We start from the raw sequence: 20,599 nt of genomic DNA, 5'->3' as shown, positions 1-20,599 counted from the left end.
TAAAACAAGCGTGCACTGACCACACACCTTTTGTCTCAGTCTCCATCTACTGATTCTCTCGTATGTGCAGCTCTCTCTACCACCCCATCTGCAGCACTGCATAATTACTATTTAGAGGTTGTTCTAAAGTATTACTATTTAGAGTTGCTACGCTGACTTGATGTCGCAACTCTCGGGTAAGTAATGGGTGCAACCCATATTTAGGGATTGGTGTGACCTACTTCTGAGGCGCGGGGTCTAATGTGCCGGCGGTATTCACCAGGGACCCTCGCAAGCAGGTATGGACCTGGCTGCGTCCGACACACAGGTCACGGCCCTCAGAATAGTTTCCCTTCAGGGCCGTAACAGGGGGTGCTGTTTGGGCCTGTCAATTTTCTGTTATCATTCTCACTTGTAGCTTCCTCTTATTTTATCCCCAGCATCTCCTGGCCTCCCCTGTCTCTTCCCTGGCTCTTCCCCATTTTTTTGGGTGCGTTATGCCCCTATTTGTGGTGGGTGGGTGGGGCGTCTGTGCTCTTTCTGGCACAGGGCACCAAAAAGTCTAGTTATGGCTCTGGTTCCCTTATACAGCTGCTGGTGATCTCAGGATGTAATGGAGAGGGCTTTCAGCGTAGTCAACAGGCCGGATCAAAGCCAAACGGACAAATGTTTCCCTGGTGGAATCTTGACCTTGTTGGTAACAGCCACGAAGCAAGCAGGGTTTAGAATCTGTTTTGGTTTCCTTCAATTCCTCATTCTCAACGTAACTAAATGCTCGAAAGAGTGCATCGGCCTTGATATTTTTATTACCTGGCCAATAAGTAATCACCAAATTAAACCAATCAAAAAACAATGACCATCTGGACTGACGATAATTTAGGCAGTGAGCTGTCTTTAGGTAATCGATAGGTAATCACCAAATTTAACCAGATTTAAACCGATCAAAAAACAATGACCATATGGACTGACGATAATTTAGGCAGTGAGCTGTCTTTAGGTGCGTCAAATTCTAATGATCGGTATAGACTGTCACTGGAAATTTTGCTCCCTCTAACAAATACCGCCATTCCTGAAGAGAAAGCTTAATGGCTAGTAGCTTTTTATCCCCAATAGTATAATTCTTCTCCGGGGCCGAGAATTTATGGGAGTAGAACTCACAGGAATACCACTTGCCTTCTTCATCTCTTTGTGATAGTACTTCCCTAACTCCAACAGTGGAAGCGTCCACCTCCAGGTAAAAAGGTTGGTCACAATTTGGTTGCCTTAGAATGGGTGCTGAAAGAAACATTGTTTTAGCAGACCAAAAGCTTCTTCTGCCTTAGAAGGCCAAACCCAAGTGTCCTGACCATTCTTAGTAAGAGCTTTGATGTGAGCAGCGATGGATGAGTAGTTCCTGATGAATTGAGGATAGAAATTACAAAAACCCAGGAAGCGTTGTATAGCTTTTAACCCAACTGGACGAGGCCAGTTGACAATGGCGGAAAGCTTCTCTGGATCCATCCGAAGGCAAGACTCCGAAATGATGTATCCCAGATATGTCAATTAATTTTGTTCGAAGGAACATTTTTCAATCTTGCAGAAAAGCTGGTTGGCCCTGAGTCGTGACAGCACCTCACATACATGTTGGCGATTACTCACAATATCTTCAGAGAATATAAAGATGTCGTCAATGTATACCACTACGTCCTTGAATAACAGGTCCCAGAAGATGTGATTCATTTATATTTGGTAAACAGCTGGGGCATTGCTTAGACCAAAAGGCATGACTAAGTATTCGTAGTGCCATCACTAGTATTAAAGGCCGCCTTCCATTCGTCCCCCGACCGGATTCTGTTTAAATTATAAGCCCCATCTAGGTCCAGCTTGGTGAAAATCTTTGCTCCTTTTATCCGATCAAAGAGCTCAAAGAATAGAGGTAGAGGAAACCGGTCCTTGATGGTAATAGCAATCAGACCCCGGTAATCCATGCATGGTGGCAAACCTCCATCCTTCTTCTTAACGAAAAATAGGCCTGCTCCAGTGGGGGATTTGGATTCCCTGATAAAACCATGTTCCAGATTCTCCCTAATGTATTCTGTCACTGCCTGGTACTCTGGAAGCGAGAGAGGAAACATCCTACCATGAGGAGGCACTTACCCAGATATCAAACCTATGGCACAATCCCATTCCCTGTGGGCAGGAAGCGTCTCGGCGGCCTTTTTACTGAATACATCTCTGAAGAACTGGTAAGGAGCTGGTTTTGCGGAGAGATGACTGAACTCTGAATAACACTGTGTGGAGGTCTGACAGATGACAGACAGAACATGTGGCACTGAGAATCCCATGACCAGCCCAAAACAGGAGCATGCTTGCGGAGCCAAGGTAGACCCAAGATAACAGGACTCTCGACTGACGGGAGTATATAGAACACTATCAATTCCCGATGGAGAGCGCCCACTTGCATGGAAATCTCTGTTGTCCGAGAGTGGATAGTAACTGTAGGAAGGTGCGCTCGCCCTGTGGGTTCAATGATGATGGGGGAGTGTTGGACTGTGTATGTGGTTGCTGTCGACCATAGTGTCCAGCAGGGGTAACGTGCCGGTCTATTGAACCGCACGGAAAGGAGCCCCCTGAAAGGGTTGACCCACCTACCCAGGCTCTCCCCCCCCCACCTCTCTCACCCACCACCACACCCACCTTGTTGCCCGGGACTATATAGGAGAAGCACTGTGACTACTCCAATAAAACCATTTACTCCCACCTTGTGTCCGCCTCTGTCATTCCATTGGTCCACCCCTCCCCACTCATTCACACCACACACACTAGCAACCACATACACAGTCCAACACTCCCCCATCATCCTTGCACCCACAGGGCGAGCGCACCTTCCGTATCCCAACGTGTCTATCCAATTTTACGCAGGACCCGGTACGCCTGCGATCAGGAAGTGCAGCACCCCACTCACTCATATAGCACACCTTTTCAGCCCACTAACATATCACATCTGCCCACACAGCAGAGCGCAGTCCTACCCAACCATCACAGTAGCTGTAGGAAGTTTATTCCCATCTACTCCAATGATAGAAAGGTGGTTTTGTAGCGGCACATTTGAAGTACCTAGTTCTTGGACCTTCGTAGCAGAATTGAAGTTGCCATCGACACCCGAGTCTAAAAAGGCTTTAACGACTTCAGAGGAATTTACATGGAGTTACATCAATGGAAAACTGAGCAGCAGTATTGTATTTTGGGGTGTTTTGGAATGCATGTAATCTGACCACCCCATGATCAATTAGGCTTTCTTGTTTCTCTGACAGCCAGAGAAAAGATGACCTGGTTCACTGCAATACAGAGTTTATTCTTGAACCTTCTCTCCCTCTCTGCAGCAGGAAGATTACTTTCAATCTGCATGGGCTCTTCTGGAGGTTCAACTGGTGCCGTGAAACGTGGAGCAAGCTTGAAAATTAAGCATGGCAAAGATCCACCCGGATACACAAGGAAACAGTCATCCAAATAAGTTGCCAATTCCCTGGATGCAAGTACATCTTTGATTTGATCTGACAGACCTTGCATAAATGCAGCGACCAAGGCTTCGTTGTTCCACCATAACTCTGAAGCAAGGGTTCGAAACTGTACTGCATACTGTCCTGCAGATTGGTTTCCCTGCTTCAACTACAGTATTGCTGACCCTTCCGGAAAGCTGCTCGAAACTCAGCGCAATTGTTGACCAGAGAATCATTCCTTTCCCATAGCAGGTAAGCTCAAGCCAATTTATGACCAAACAGTAGTGAGATCACACAAGCCACTTTCGTCCTTTCGGAAGAGAAATTTGCCACCTGGACCACGAACTGGAATTGAACACTGGTTCAGAAATCCTCTGCAGCCTTTAGGATCCCCATCATACTTTGAGGGATTCGGAATTCCTAATGAAGCACCTGTAGTCTGTATAGTCACCATGGAAGGTGGAGCTGATTGTACCCGAGGTGACTGAGCAACACCCACTCGTTGCATTAGCGTTTGCAAACACTACATAATCTGAGCCTGGTCTTGTTCTTGTTTCTAGACTCTGGCAAGGAGGTTCTCAAGCAAATCACATTGTGAAAAATTACCAGCAGCATCCATGTAGTTGTTGGCCAGAGTATTCTGTCGCAACTCTCGGGTAGGTAATGGATGCAACCCGTATTTAGGGACTGGCGTATTCACCAGGGACCCTTGCAAGAAGGTTTGGACTTGGCTGCATCCGACACACAGGTCGTGGCCCTCAGAAAAGGTTCCCTTATACAGGTGCTGGTGAACTCAGGATGTAATGGAGAAGACTTTCAGCGTAGTTAACAGGTCGGATCAAGACAAAACGGTACCAGGGAACAGACGTATGCAGGCCACAGAGCACAGCAAAGGTCAGAACCGGATTATCAAAGCAGTACCAGGGATCAGACGAAATCAGAGTCACGGACAAAGCCAAGGCAGGAACAGGTAACATGGAAAGCACAGGAACGCTGGAGTAAGGTAATGGAGCCTATACTCTGGCACAGGAGTGCTCTCATGGGCTTCCTTCTATAGGCAGGGCTTGACTAGAGTGCCTATGTGACGTCACCAAGAAGTGAATGTGTCTTTAACTACTGTCAGGTCGGCGCGCGCTCCCGCAGAGAGCCGCGGCTGCCTGTACCATGCCACCAGTGGGAGGAAGAACTACACAGCAGCAGGCGCCGGGGACTCCCTGCCACAGACCAGTGCCTCCGGACCAGGTAAGGAGCAGCAATTCGTATGTTTTATCTGCCGAAAAAGTATAGTGCAGATTTGTCCTTGCTCATTTAGCCTCAATACACCATGCAGCGTGATATGTCTGGCTTGTGTGAAACGATGGGTATCACACTACTCTGCTAGCGTCTGGCTTTTTGTTTTGCTGTGTCTAAGGCGCAATGCAATGTAACTAGGATGTACCAGGAGACTGCTGATTAATTTGATATGCGACTGAGATTGTAAATGGAGCTTGAAGTGGAAAAATGCTGCGGCCGCTGCATCGTAGCACTACACATGCTGATTGAGATACTCAGTCGCACACAGATATACACGTGTCACACATCAAATTAATCGGCACAATCTCATGGAGAATCGGTATGATTTACCGCCAGACGCATGGCCGGCAGTTCGAATCCCGACAGCAGCAGCGAAAATCCAGATTGTCCTAAGGTAAGTATTTGCTAACCTATTCTATCCCCTAACCCTCCCTTAGGGGTGCCTAACCTACGCCCAAGTGCCTAACGCTAATACCCCCTCTAAGTGCCTAAACTTTACCCCCCCTTCCCCGCTGCCTAACCCCCCTTCCCTCCCTTTCCCCGGGGGGGTGCCTAACCCTAACCCCCCCCCACCCCTAGCCTGACCCTAACCTCCCGGGGGGGGGGTTGCCTAACACTACGTCCCCCCCGGGAACCCTAAACCTAGCCCTCGGGATTTCGACACCTGTCTTTAGACCCTTGCTGGGATTAGACAGTCGGGAAGCCGGTGGTCGGGATACCGTCCGTCGGCTTCCCGACTACCACCCTCTCATGGTGTGTCCTAATCGCATCGCATTGCGACTTATTTGCATCTTTTATTGCCGACAATGCATCCAAGTCGCCCGGCGCTATCAGAGTCTCTCAGGACCAGGTGCGCCGAGAGGTACTGATTGGTGCGACTGCAGCAAAGACAAGTGAGGACACATCTGTATGATTCTGCATACTTGAATGCCAGAATTACTGCAACCACTGTCCCTGCAAGTTCCCGCTAGTACATAGCCAGGATATTCTTATTAAAAATTAAAATATCCCTGGCGTTAATAATAGCGGCAGTGCTGAGATTATTAATACATAGACCCCCTATGTCTGCACTTCATCATTCATATGACGGTACTTACATTACCGGCGCCGGCATCCCAATTGCCGAAGATAGTAGCGGGGTTGGGTTTAGGGGCTAGGGTTAGGCACTAGGGGGAGGGTTAAGGTTAGGGTGCGGGGAGAGGGAGATTAGGTTTAGGCACTGGGGGGGAGGTTAGGGTTAGGCACCAGGGAGGGAGGGTTGGGGTAGGGAGAGGAGGAGGGTTTGCTTACCGACCAACAAGTGTTAGTATGCTAACCCTGTTGGGATGCCGGCATCAGGATTCTGACGGCCGGAATCCCGAGCGCCGGCATCCCGTACCCAACCCATTGAGAGAGATGGTATTATCAGCGTATGAATTTAGCATATAACAAATCTCCCAGTGAAATAATCTTTACAGGTCTACTCTGTTTTGTGAATACTATAGTATAGACTATATCAATGTGTGGGTCACAGAAAGCTATTGCATGTGCTGCTTTAGAGTTAATCTGTACTCTTAGCCTGCAGGGCAATGCTGTATTTCACCAGCAGCTCATAGCTGAACTGTGTGAGCTGTTATGTATTTTGCTTTACACTGGGGGAGCCTGCACTTTGAAGCATGCAGGACACTGCTATGGTTATCAAATAATCTGTGGTTTATAGCTAATATATGTAGCAAAAATTTAATTTCAGTTGTAAGTATTTATCTTGAAATGTCTGTTTGTTTTCTTTCCTTTATTTAGACGACCTAATGCTGGGCATACACTGTACATATCTATCAGATATCTGTCTGGTGGGAAGGAAAATTTGGTCTGTTTTCTAGTGTTTGGCAGCAAATTTCTATTGTTATTTGCTCCCATACATTACCAGATATTCATTCCAACCAGCTAGATTGGACAGATATTTGACAGATAATTGCATAGTGTATGCCCAGCATTAGTGATATTGCCATGTTACTTGCAGACAGCTGTTGTGTCTGCTGTCACGTACTGGAAGAGCTTTCAGCCTGTGTCTTAGTGCTGAGTTGCCGATAATTCATAAAGTCCCCTGATAAGTGAGGCTAGTTGAATACGGGCCAGCAATTAATTAGCACCCGTTCAGTTAACTGGGCTAACTGAATTTCGCCCATAGTCTGCTAAACCTAAACAATGGTACTGGTACACAAAATGACCCTTGTTATGTACCTTGTTATGTTTTGAAACCAGTTTTATAATTACCTTTAATTGGTTTGGTATAATTGCAATAAAGCTTTTCCCATATTAAAAAGAACTTCTCAGCATATTTTTCTTTATGTAATGTTATATATCTCTATATAGTCTATTCTAAACATTAGGGCTAATTTTTATTTAAAAAGAGTTACGCCTGGTACACAATAGACGATATGTTGTCAATGTCACTGATGATGCGTGCTACTGTGCGTCGTCCGCGACATAACATGCAGGTCCGACGGGTGACATCAGCGAAGGCCATGCTGCATTCGGCAACATGACCCTCTCTGGCTATGTCGGGACACATCGCTAACGTCTAGTGTGTACCGGCCTTTAGGATTGGTGAGGATGCTCCTGCATAATGTAAACAAATTGCTCCTGCTGTGTCTGTTTGTTTAGGTTGGAAGTAAAATCGCATATACTATGCGTTGTATTACAGTAAAATACCCTATGAAGAATCTGCAATTGCATGAGTTGCCTATTTGCTCACAAATCATGCTGATTCAATGCATTGTTAACTGTCCTTACTCTGTGCTTATGAAAAACTGTCCTAAGATTGATTGTCCTTTTTTTATTGAAGAAAAATTAAAGGTCATGAAAATGATGCTTCTGAATTTGCTGATCATAATCTTGGTCTTTCTCAAAATAATCCTGAGGGTCATAGGTAAACGCAGGGGGGTGGGGGGGTTCCGGATGTCTGGAAAACCCCCTCCCCAGCCCATACCATGACAACAATAGAAATCGTAATATAATAGAATGTTACTAGTGCTGCATGTTCTTCTCAGTATCACAAATGAAATAATTAGCACCTCCCCTGGATCTTTTAACATGTGTAAGTCCGTAATATATACACCTGTGCTAAAAACTAGGAGATCTGGAAAACATGCACAGTTAGGGGTACACTGCTATAGACCATCGATAGGGCTAATTATTAATACCATATACACTATCCAGTGCATAACAAGACCAATATGTACATATATATCCTGGGCAGTGTTAGGTTCTTCTGCTGCTCCCCCAGACTCCCGGACTTGCTCTGAAATAAAAAAAATTCAGCTCAGGCAGAATGGCCCTACTTCTGCATATAATGGCATACTGTAATCGCTGGTCCAGTATATACTGGAATTATGACACACAATACACTCTGTATGACGCATATTAAAGTTGCTTAAGTGCTAGTTATGCCCTCTTCATGAACTGGCCACACTCCCTCTAAAATCAAGCATTTGGAAACCCCCCTCTAGAAATCCTGCGTTTGCCACTGCTGAGGGTCACGTAGTAGGCGTGACAAGAGGAAACTTTCCTAGCAGGGTTGGAGAATGTAGTGGCGTGGAGTCTAGCGGGCCAGGAGATTGTAGTGGCGAAGGGTTTAGCAGGGCTGGAAACTGTGGCAGTGCAGGCGAATGTAGCTGCACAAGCTCTAGAGGCTGGTAAACTGTAGTGGGGCGTGCTCTAGCATGGCTGAAGTTTGTATCTGTGATGACTTATGTACAAAATATGCATATTCTGAGGTTGAAATTACTGTTTAGGATTGGGTACCTGACCTCAAAGTCAAAAAAAGGTAATCTTGGCTCAGAGCAAATTATTGAAAAATCCTACACTTGCCAAAAACAGAAAAATATATAAAGGTTATATATGGGAAGCATACAGTACTGTACATTGCTTTAAGAATTTTTTTTTAAATAAAGCTAGTTGGAGAGCACTAATAATAACCAATGTTTAAAAATCTGTAATTATATTTGTAACTATGAATGATTTACAGAAGGCAAATAAGTTTTAAAAAGGTTTATATAGAAACCTTAAACATCATATATAGAACATATAATACAAAATTCATGGCACGGTAAGGAGTAGTATTGGGGAGGGTATCAATCAAGTCTATTGGGAACTGATTGTCCCAAAGCAGCTGTGGTTGTAATGTGGTGTCCCAAAGTATTATGTGGTTTAGGTGACATAGTAACTAGTGTATCCATGGCAGATATGGGAGTTTATGATGATAAAGGAACTAGTCCAGTACACTTTACTGGCTTTGTGTGCGGATACGGACTTGCATTACTCCATTCTATGATTTATTCTGTTCTATTTGTAGTTTTATTATATAATTGCCCCTACTTCCCCCTCACTCTTGTTCCCCTTTTATTCCCCTTTTATTGTCGGAGCCGGAATCACGACAGGGGTAAGAATACCGGCACTGACATCCAGTGGTAGGTATTAGGGTTTGGGGGAGGGTTACAGTTAGGCACTAGGGGGCGTGGTAGGGTTAGGCTGCATGGGGTAGAGATAGGGTTAGGCTGCTGGGGGGAGGGTTAGGGTTAGCCTGCTGGGGGGGAGGGTTAAGTTTAGGCTGCGGAGGGAGGAGGTTAGGGTTAGGCTGCAGGAGGGGAGGTTTAGGGGAAGGGAAAGAGTTAGACAACCTACCTCCAGGTGTCTTATTCTGACCACCAGTCATGTGTGTGCCGGCATCCCGTAACCAAACCCAAACGCCTCAACGTATCTTCCTCTATTCTTAGTAGACTCCGTATTAAGGTTTTATTTTACCCTTCCATGTTTATTGCATTCCATATCCAATGATCTATTATCTGTGCAAGCATAAAGTTGTCAATTTTTTTATTTTTTAGGCCTGATAAGTCACAGATGTGCAACAAATCGTGGCCTTTTGATTATTCTGAAATACAGGTACAGTATGCTGTGAGCTCTAGAAGAATTTCAATGTAAGGGGGCAATTTACTACAGTGAGAGTTTTTAGAACTGAGGTTTAGAAGAGATGTTGCTGGATTGTGTCACTAAGCCCTGCCCCCTCACGGGAATTCAGTTCGATTATACATATTTAAATTAGGGGATGGGACCAACTGATGCAATTCTCATGGAATCACGTCATTGGGCCTCGCCCCCAACGCTCAGAACCGCGATACCCGATAATATTCTCCTTATTCTTCAGTAGGAAGTGGGCAGAATGTGGGAGAAGTGTTTGCCCTTCCAGGGGTGTGGGGGGGTTACCTGAAAGATCATGAGCCTACCGGGAGGGTAGGCATGTATGTTTAACATTTAGATAGCACCTTCTAGAAGATAGTAGTTAGAATCTGATTGGTTGCTACAGTATTGTCAACATCTCTTCTAAAACTCCCTTCTAAAAACTCTCACTTTAGTAAATTTACCCCTAAAACTCTGTCCCAATTTAGTGTATTTGTAGAAATTAACAGTATATTTTTGTTTTAGTTAAAACGTGTTGATGCAAGATACAGGTGTAATCCAGTGACATGCAGTGAAGTCAATGGCTGGGGAATGGCTGGCTGATTACCCCCCCCCCCCACCCCGTTAGGAAAAAAAAAAAAAGCGTAGGCTTCACATAACAGTAACCGGCACCAGGCTGAGCCAGCCACGGGTATAATACCATAGCAGCCATCACATTAACCACCCTTAAACTAGTCAGCCCAGGGCTGGAATTCCTCTGAAAGTGGGGATCCCAAAAAACTAAAATGGGGTCCCCCCTCCCGAGCAACAACCAGCACTGGGATGAAAGCCCAGTGCTATGCCCTGCACCCCTTGTGGCGGTGGGTGTGAAGTTCGTGGTATAACATTGTTCTTTACAGGTGGCCTACAGGTCCCAGCAAGCCTGCCCCAGCATGCCGGCTCTTGGCAAACCACTAGTGCCTACATGCCCGGACAATAAGGGCCTGCTGGCATCTTCACCTGGGGGCCCTTTGCATGGCGACCACCTTCCCCAGGGCTTCCGGCGTTTTCACCTGGGGGGGCGGCGTTTTAGCTCTTTTGCATGGTCGCCACCTCCTGAGGGCTTCTGGCGTCTTCTGTCTTCGGGAGCTCTTGCACGCTCCTTCTCCGCCGACAAACTGCCAGCCGCTGCCTTGCGCTGACTTTTATATAAGCCAGCCGAGTGGGCGGGGCGATGACGTCTCATTCTGTGATTGGCTAGCAGCGGCCATCTTGAATTTAAAAAATTACTCTGAGGTGCCATTTTTGAAATTGGCTCCGCTGCCGAACTCTGCAGAATGGCTGGCAGGGACTGGATGCTCTCGGATCCAGGCTTGCCAGCTACCTCCGCCGAGTCCTGCTGCTGCTAACGCCTGCACCTCTACCCACCCAGTGGCGGTCATGACAGCGGATTCATCACTGAATCCGCTGTTCAATCACATCTGCTTGACGCCTGACTGACCAGGGCATGCTTTCATGTGGGCTGAAAGCCCGTCCCTGTCAATGAGGCATTTGTAAAGGTGGCGCTTTCCCATATATTTTCAATGGGCTTCCTCTGCTTTTCTATTGTCAGTGGAGGCAGCACTCTCGCTGCCTCCCGACTGATTTTTACAGTGGACTCTAGTCTACAGAAATAGAATAATGCACAGCAGATATTTATAACACAAATTCTGTGTCATAAATATCATCTTTGTATTATTTTTATCATTATGAGTCTTCCCTGACTGCACGTCCCTGATGTAATCACAAGTTATAGTAACTAATTATTTAAATTGTATTTTAAAAGTATTAATGTAGCTGAAAACATAAATTAAGTATTTCAGGTAGAAATACTGGTATGGTAGGAGGTGCCGACTGTACAGAAATGGGACGTTTAGGGGACATAAAGTAATAATGTACAGGGAAAGCTTGATGTTGGATATGTGAGACTGATTTGCCCACATAATGAGATAAGAGTGAATTGTCACGCTGGGCGGTGGGTTGTTGAAAGCCGAGGTCTGAGGCTGTGGGAGGAGGCGAAGGCAAGGGGCCTGGACGTATGATCTCCGCATCCACAAGTCTTGGTCGTTGGGTAGACCTAGTCAATGGTGCGGAGTCTAACTCACAAGGAGGTGTTCGCCGGTGACCCCTCCAAGCGGGATATGGGCTTGAGCGGCTCCTTGTAAGCAGGTCGCGGTCCTTTGACTTGGTGACCAAGGCCTACAGGGAAAAGAGAATCAAAACACCCGTGGCCCAAGGGTAATGCCTGGAATAGGCACGTGGGGAGTGGGATAGAACTTCTGGCTGGAGAAAGGCACTTGAGGTTCTGGCTAGAGAGGTGTGGAGATTTATTGGTAGTCTGAGGTAACAGCTGGATATCCCACGAAGTATATACCGGATTGCCGGCCGGAGATCATGCACTAGGGTGCAATGAGATGAAGGGTTAACCTGCACACAGGCTGTGATGGTGAAAGCACTGTGATGAGATGAAGGGTTAACTTGCAAACAGGCTGTGATGGTAAAAGTTCTGCAATGAGATGAAGGATTAACTTGCACACAGGCTGTGATGGTAAAAGCACTGTGGTGAGATGGAGGGTTAACTTGCACACAGGCTGTTGCTTAGTAAAGGCACTGTGGAGAGATGGAGGTTAAACTTGCACACAGGCTGTTGATTAGTAAAGGCACTGTGGAGAGATGGAGGTTAGCTTTCACACAGGCTGTTGATAGTAAAGGCACTGTGGTGAGATAGCTTAGAAGCTTCTGGAAGAAACACACTGGAAGCACGGGAACCTGGAACGAGACTCCTCTAGTTACACTAGTGGCGACAATGATTGTTCAGGCAACTACCTGGAGCACAGGAGCCGGATATATACCCCTGGAAGCCTGCTGATAGGCCCACAGCGTCAGCTGACCAACCGGGCCACTCAGGGAAGGAAGTACTGACATAGGGAAAGTGTCATGGCAGTGCCCATGACGGAAACTGCGATCCCCGCTCACCGGGTCCCCTGACACCACAACTACAGGGTGAATGCTCAGCTCCTTCCACGTCGCCGCGCCAGCCGCCCGACTGCCCGGGAAGTCAGAGGAAGCCGGTGGGACGGTAAGGGACGGCCGATCCCCGGCTGAACTCTGACATGAATAGGCTCAAATATACTTTTGAGAAGAAATATGCTTTGAGCACATTTGCTTTGTCACAAAGGCCACAATCTCTATTTATGTTGTTCATTTACTCCTTTTATGTGTGCTCTCTGATGAGATTTTTGGGCTGATCCTGGGTCACATGCTGCTGCAAATGCTATATCCACAGCAACTGAAGATAATGCAGAACAAAGTCAAATAAACATAGGCAGAGAGATGAACATACCTAGGAACAGGAGAAATAAGCAAACAAATAAAACTCTGAGAGCAATGTGTGCAAATGCTAGGAGCTTAGGAAATAAAATCCCAGAGCTAATTGCAATAATGACAAGGGATGATCTGGATATTGTGGCTATTAAGGAGTCATGGTGCAATGAAAATCATGACTGGGACATAGTTATACCGGGATATACTTTATTTAGGAAGGACAGAATGGGAAGAATAGGAGGAGTAGCAATGTATGTCAAGGAAAACATAAATACTACGTTAATACATAGTATTGAAGAAAAAAACGAGTCCCTTTGGCTAACTATAGAAATGGGAGAAAGTGATTCTTCGTATTAAAGGGTGATCTACAGACCACCAGGTCAGGAAGAGGAACTGGACAATAAACTATTGCAGGACATCACTAAAATGGCATTAAAAGGAGAGGTTATAATCATGGGAGATTTTAATCTACCCGATATAAACTGGGAGATGTCTGTGGCAAGTTCCACTAGAAGTAGGGACATCCTGAATTCATTGCACGGAGCCTCCCTCCAGCAATTGGTGAGGGAGCCCACTTGGAAAGATGCAATATTAGACTTAATACTGACAAATGGAGACAGAATATCTAATGTAAAAGTGGGTGAAAACCTGGGATCCAGTGATCATCAAGCAGTATGGTTCAGAATAAAGACAGATACTGACTCACCTCATACAAAAGCAAAGGTGTTAGATTTTAGGAAGGCTGATTTTGCAGGGATGGGAAGATGTTTAAGCAAATCTTTGGCAGAGTGGAGGAACATGAAAGGAGTGCAGGAGAGGTGGGAAAATGTAAAAAGTGCAATATTAAAGGCAACAGACATTTGTATCAAAAGGGTTAGGAAAACCACAAGGAAAAGGAAGCCAGTGTGGTTTGGGAAAGAGGTAGCAAGTATTGTGAAAGCAAAAAAGATGGTCTTTAGGAAATACAAGCAGACACAAAATAATGAAGACAGAGGTGTATCTTGTAAAACAGAAGGAGGCTAATCAGATGTGCAAAGGCAAAAGCTGAGGAGAAAATGGCACAGTCAGTGGGTAAAGGGGGCAAAACTTTTTTTTAAGTATATAAGCGAAAGGAGAAAACCAAAAGGTGGAATAAAAAGACTAAAGACAGAAAGAGGGAGTCTTGTTGAGGGACACAATGTAATAGCTGAGCATCTTAATAATTATTTGTATTCAGTATTCACTACTGAGAGAGAGGGCCACAGTTAAGTTGCAGGTGTAATCAGAAAAATGAGGTAGGAACAAGCACATTTACAGAGGAGAAGATCCTAACAGAACTCTCAAAACTGAAAGTGGATAAATCAATGGGGCCTGATGGGATACATCCAAGGATACTAAAAGAGCTTAAAGGGGTGCTGGTAACACCATTAACAGAATGATTCAACCAGTCACTAGCTACTGGAGTAATTCCACATCGCAGACTGTTAAATAAACTGGAAAGCATGGAATTGGATACAAAGATGGTTATATATAAAGGGTTTTAACAAGGTAAAGGAAGGAGACATTCTTCTAATACTTCTCTTTCTTTGAACAAGAGGACATGTTCTGAAACTGGAGGGTGGTAGGTTCAGGGGAAATTTGAGGAAAAATTACTTCACAGAAAGGGTAGTGGACAAGTGGAATAGCCTCCCATCAGAGGTGGTAGAGGCTAAGACAGTAGAGAAATGTAAACATGCATGGGATAGACATAAGGATATCCTTCAGAAGAAGTAAGGATCAATAAGGGTTGAGGTAACAATGTTTAAAAATGGGGCAGACTAGATGGGCCAAGTGGTTCTTATCTGCCGACAAATTCTTCCGCAGGTTCACCTACGGAAACCTTGTTACGACTTTTACTTACTCTAGATAGTCAAGTTTGATCGTTTCACTTTTTGCCATCGTTATCTCTGTGACTATATGCTAATCCTAGTATCAGCCCTTCCCCTGATGTGCAAGCATTGAGATGCACACTTTGACCACCTTCAGGCATCTTTAGAGCTACCCGCGATTTAAGTATCTGTGTACGCTACAACTTCAACAATGCGCCTGCGACACTACCATAACACCCATAATATGGACCATCTCCGTGCGTCTGTGTAGTCACCACCCAGGAACGCCCAGCAAATTTCCAGTAAATTTTTGAGACTGCTTCTCAATTGCAGATGCACCTTTGTGCGTAAGGCTTTTTCGCCCACATGCAGTAGCAGAATATCGGTCAACTAGTGATCATCGGCATTGTGTGCGACGCAGAATCAGGCCCTTGGTGTCCAAGCAAACCAATCCTTGCAACTAATCAAGGATGGCATGGCATATCCCCAGACCGACAACAAGAAGATAGAAAGGAGAACTGACATATCCAAAAGTGGTGCACTGGAAAATTATTATATTAAAATATAACTTTTATTGTTAATAAATTAATAGTATTACATAATAATACAGAAAAACAGTGAAAATTGGTTAAAAAATTTGAAGAATTGTGTCAAAGTATGAAGTACTGTATGTGGTTAAAATTATGTAGCAGCGCCCTTGCAAATCCAGCAGATGTCACATCAAACTTATTTTCTGGTGTTTTGTATTTTACACAAATTTTTATTAATATTAATTTCACACAAATTAATAATCAGACCTCCTTAGCTGGTCAAAAAATAGTAAGAATCCTAATAATTGTGCAGGTTATAATAAAAGATTGTCACGGATTATTGAGTGATATGCCAAATTATTGTTAAAACATACCAAAATTGACAGCTACGTAAAGTAATTATAACCATAAGTTTGGGTGTTCTTAGAATGATATACATGAATCTCCATATGATCCCAATGACAACCGTAATCTATATGTCTTAAGTCCAGTACATAAGAACCCAGTGGTACATTCCCAATTCTACCACGTATATATCGATTTACTAGGGATGGGAATCATTTGACGTTTCATCGGAAACATTGGTCAGATGGTTCCGATGTTCGATGTTTAACCCTGCAATGTTTAGGATCCAGTGTTTCATCACCATTGCTAGATTTCTCCCCCAATGTTTTTCCCTGTTTTTCCAATTTTTTTTTGTGACACTGTGTGGTACTGTCACTGCTTTGGGCTGCCAGCTGGTTCTCTCCTTGTTTATAGTCAATCACAACTTAAGAAGAGAGTACAAAACACTGTCTGAACTACTGCTGCTGCGTGCATGCTGTTGCTGGGGGTGGTGGCTAACAGAGTGAAAGACACTCTGGTCAGCCAATCAGCTGCAGCACATAGGACAGTCCCACCCCTGGCTCACTGTCACTGGTGCCACTCTTCATGAACACTGCTTAGATGCTGGAGTTAAGGAGCGTACACACTAGACGATATGCTCCCTGAGTGATATTGTCTAGTGTGTCCCCGGCAGGATGTGCTTAATGTCGTTCATGACATTGAGCACACCCGCTGAACGATATCATTAACGATATCGTTCAGCGCCGGGCTCTCTCCACCATTCCTCAACATGCAGCAACCTGACGATATCGTCAGGTTGGCCTGTATGTTTACCCGATGAACGATAATGACGAACGACCCGCAGGAACGCGCATTGTCGTTATCGTTCATCGTTTTGGTGTTAAAAATGGACGATAAAGTGGACGACTGAACGATAACAATATCGTTATCGTTCACTTTAATTGCCCATAAACATCAGTCCAGGGAACCAATGTTTATACCTAAATAATGTTTTGGATTCTATGTTAAAAACATTGGTACTTCCAATGTTTTCTTTGACTGTTCCATCCCTAATTTTTAAACTGGCAGTCTGACTAATAATTCATAGGTAGCTTTCACAAAGGGCTGTTTCTCTTATAGGGAGTACTAATTTCTTATACTGTATATCGGACAATATTAATGTCCTTAAATAGACCATTTATTCCTTAGAGTCAGACTTAGGTTGTTACTCTTTCAGAAATCACAATTTTCTCTATCCAAAGAGATATGTATTCTGTAATGACGGTGAAAGTGTGTATGGGAAATATATATGCAAATTTACTACCCAGTGTATGAGCACACCTACTTTTTATTTTTTTGCCAGTGACATGAAAAATACAAGCACAATTAATAATAATTTGGCATATCACTCAATAATTGGTGACAATCTTTTATTATAAACTATCTGTTACAATACAAGCACAATTATTAGGATTATGACTATTTTTTTTGACAAGCTAAGGAGGTCTGATTATTAATTTTGTGTGAAATACAGAAACAAAATAAACAGATATAAGAACACCAGAAAACAAGTTTGATGTGACATCTGGTGGAATTGCAAGAGCGCTGCTACATACGAGACAATTCTTTTATTCTTTAACTAATTTTCGCTGTTTTCTTTATTATTATGTAATACTATACTATTCATTTATTAATAATAAAAGTTTTATATTTTAATACAATAATTTATCAGTGCACCACTTTTGGATATTTCAGTTCTCCTTTCAGTCGTCTTGTTGTCGGTCTGAGGATATGCCATGTCATCCTTGATTAGTTATAGATTCTGGAATGTAATTGTAGGGACATTTGAGGCATGAACCTGATTTCGTGGAGATCATGTGTTTATGTTGAATTGGGGAGACATATGCTATGTACATTTTCATAGATTTATCGTAATATAGAAATAGGTCGCCAAGAGAGGAAATAGTGTGGACATCTTTCTGGCAAGGCTCTACCAATTTGTTCAAGGATGAGTCAGTTAAAGTGGTCGTAAGTTTAGTATAGAGGTATTTTGTCTTATAGTGGTTTGAGGAGGTAAAACTGAATAATGTGGGTAAAGGAACAGGTATATTTGGGGAGGAGGTGATTGGGGGCAGAAGGGCAATGTAGTGACAGGTTTGCAGATACATAAAGAAATGGTTTTTCAGTAGCTGGAATTGGCACTATGTCAGCGGAGAAAATTAGCGTTAGATAACAAGGGGAGAATGATGGATTGTCACACAAAGAGATATAAGGGAAGATATTAGGGAACCTGCCCAGTTTTTCTTTTAATAAGTACTAGCTATGAAAAGTAGAGATCTCGAAAGAAGATATGGTCAAGAATAGTAGGGGGTTTGACATAAACATAGCAATGTCTAGTTTGTAATCAGTGAAAGTGCTACTGTTTTGGAGTCAATAGCGGAAGAACACAGATAAGGAAAATGAGGTTAAATTAGGTACTCCCAGTCCGACAGATTGGCAAGTCACTGTCAGTTTAGGTAGTGCTATCTTGGTTTTTTTTTCCCCTGCAATAGGAAGTGGGACATCTTTTGGGACGGTGAAAACAATATCCACTTTATGGAGACTTTTTGGAAGCATATGCATAAGTTAATACTTTTTAGAACTGTGCTGTGCCCCAAAACAAAAATTGGGACGATTTCCAGTTCTCTAGTGCCACTTTCTTCTATAAAGGGGGTAAAATTAGCAGAGTAAACTTGAGATAGGTCGGAGGTAATCTGTGCCCCCACATATTTAAATTGGGAAGAGACTTGCTGAAGCAAGTTCAATTCTGGGATCCGCTGGGAAGGGTTGTGTTGGACTCCAAGACGTAGCACTTCAGACTTGTCAGTGTTGATCTTGTCTTCAGATATGGTGCTAAATATTTGCAGCACCTCCGGGAAGGAGGTGTCAGGTTTGAATAGTAATAATAACAACATGTCTTCTGTGAATAATGCAACCTTTAGCTCAACATTGCCAATCTGAATACCCTAAAAGGTTGTAGAAATGCAGAAAGCAATGGCTAGGGGTTCTAAGGCAATAGTGAAAAGAAGGGAGGATAAAGGGCACCCTGCCTGGTACCTCTTTCTATCTGAAATGGAGAGAAAAGCTACGCATTGCATGCTACTTGTGTCTGGGGAGAGCTATGGAGTACCTTCAGGGTGTCGGTGAACGAGTACGGGAACCCAAAGTGGAACAGGGTGGAGAAAAGGTGTTCCCATGAAATAAGGCCAAAGGCCTTTTCGGCATCTAGTGACATCAGTAGGCCCATTTGAGAAGTATCCAGTCTGGTCATTGAGTAAATGGCTGAAAGAACATGTCTGACATTGACCACTGAATGACTGCCCCAAACGAGGCACGTTTGGGTTGAGTGGAAAATATAGGGGAGAACCACCTTCAATCTATTGGCCAATATCTTAGCTAACAATTTTGTAGGGGATCGGTATGATTTACCGCCGGACACATGAAGACAGGAGACCAGCACCAGTGAAGATCCCTACAGCATCTAAGGTAAGTACTAACTAACCTACCCCCCCCCCCAACCCGCCATTAGGGGTGCCTAACCCTAACCTCCCCCCCCAAGTGCCTAATTCTAACTCCCCCTTCCCCGCAGCCTAAACTGAAGTCTCCCGGGGGTTGCCTAACCCTAAGTCTCCCTCGGGAGCCCCTAAACTAAGCCCCCCTCCCTTGCAGCTGTCCGTGCCGGGCTTACCTTCGAATTGGGATGTCGGGCTCCCAGCGTAGGTAAAATGACAGGCATCGGGATTTCTACGCCTGTCATTAGACCCTACAGTCGGAATGCCGACGGTCGGCATTTAGACCATCTGCTTCCCGACTGCATACCTTTTGTAGTCTTGGTTCAGTACAGATATGGGTCGGTAAGAGCCAGGATGGAACAGGTCCCTCTCTGTTTGCGGATAACTTTTAAGTTGTTAAAGACTTTTACCAATACATTACTGAATTTAGCAGAGAAAATGTTGTAAATTTCTCCACTCAAACCATAAGGGCCCCATAAGCTTTAGCCCATGGGTGGCCAGACTTTTGGAATCAGTGATCTACTTTTAAAGCCGAAAACCTTTTGTGATCTACTGAGCCTGAAAAAGGGGTTGTGGCATGCAAAAATGGGGCGTGACCTCACAGCAAGAGACTACACAGTAGTGCCCCTTTTACACCATGCCCACAGTAGTGTCCCTTATGCAATGTCCCAAGTAGTGCCCGTTATGCAATGTCCCAAGTAGTAGTGCCTCTTATGCAGTGCCCCAATAGTGCCTCTTACACAGTGCCTCTTATTCAGTGCCCACAGTAGTGCATCTTATACAATACCCCTTATACAGTGCCCCCAGTAGTAGTGCCCCTTACACAAAAAACAGACACACACACAAGCAACACGATACCTGAATCTCTGCTCTTGCACCCACCGCCGTCCTACTGCTCCTCGTCATGACATCTCTCCCATAGTGCTCACTGCGGGAGCCAGAAGGCGGAGCTCAGGAGTGAGCTCCGGCAGCCTCTGCAGGGAAGGAGCTGCCGGGCGCCCGCTGGTTACAAAATCTCAGAGGGTGCCTGGCAAATGGAGTAGGCAGTGGCTATTCAGCCTGGCACCAGCTAAGCGCATTGTGCCGGCTGTGGGTGCAGCAGCCAATAAGAATCTGCCTGACTCTTATTGGCTTCTGCTGGCTGCTCTCGGATGTCCACCACGATCGACCTGTCGTGTGTCCATGGCCGACCGGTCGATAACGATCGATGTTTTGGCCACCCCTGCCTTAGTCGATTTGAGATGCTGAATAGCTTTAGTCACCTCATCCATTGTACAGATGTATCCACATACATCCTACTTCCTTGCATGTTGAACAAC

The 20,599-nt window shown here is 44.7% G+C and overlaps 1 protein-coding gene across 2 annotated transcripts in view; it reads left to right on the top strand.

Annotated features, from left to right (window-relative positions):
• Window positions 1–20,599, top strand: part of RNASET2 (ribonuclease T2) — a 214,086-nt gene that overhangs the window by 100,685 nt on the left and 92,802 nt on the right. For both annotated transcript variants that reach the window (XM_088481578.1, XM_088481577.1), the window contains exon 5: window positions 9,614–9,671. In XM_088481578.1, coding sequence (XP_088337704.1) covers window positions 9,614–9,671 — 58 coding nt within the window. The remainder of the gene's footprint in view (window positions 1–9,613; window positions 9,672–20,599) is intronic.

This window comes from Taudactylus pleione, unplaced genomic scaffold, assembly GCF_031769625.1.
Source record: "Taudactylus pleione unplaced genomic scaffold, aTauple2 ptg000275l, whole genome shotgun sequence".
In the NCBI taxonomy this organism is placed as follows: Eukaryota; Metazoa; Chordata; class Amphibia; order Anura; family Myobatrachidae; genus Taudactylus; species Taudactylus pleione.
This window is presented reverse-complemented; position numbering and strand designations above follow the sequence as displayed.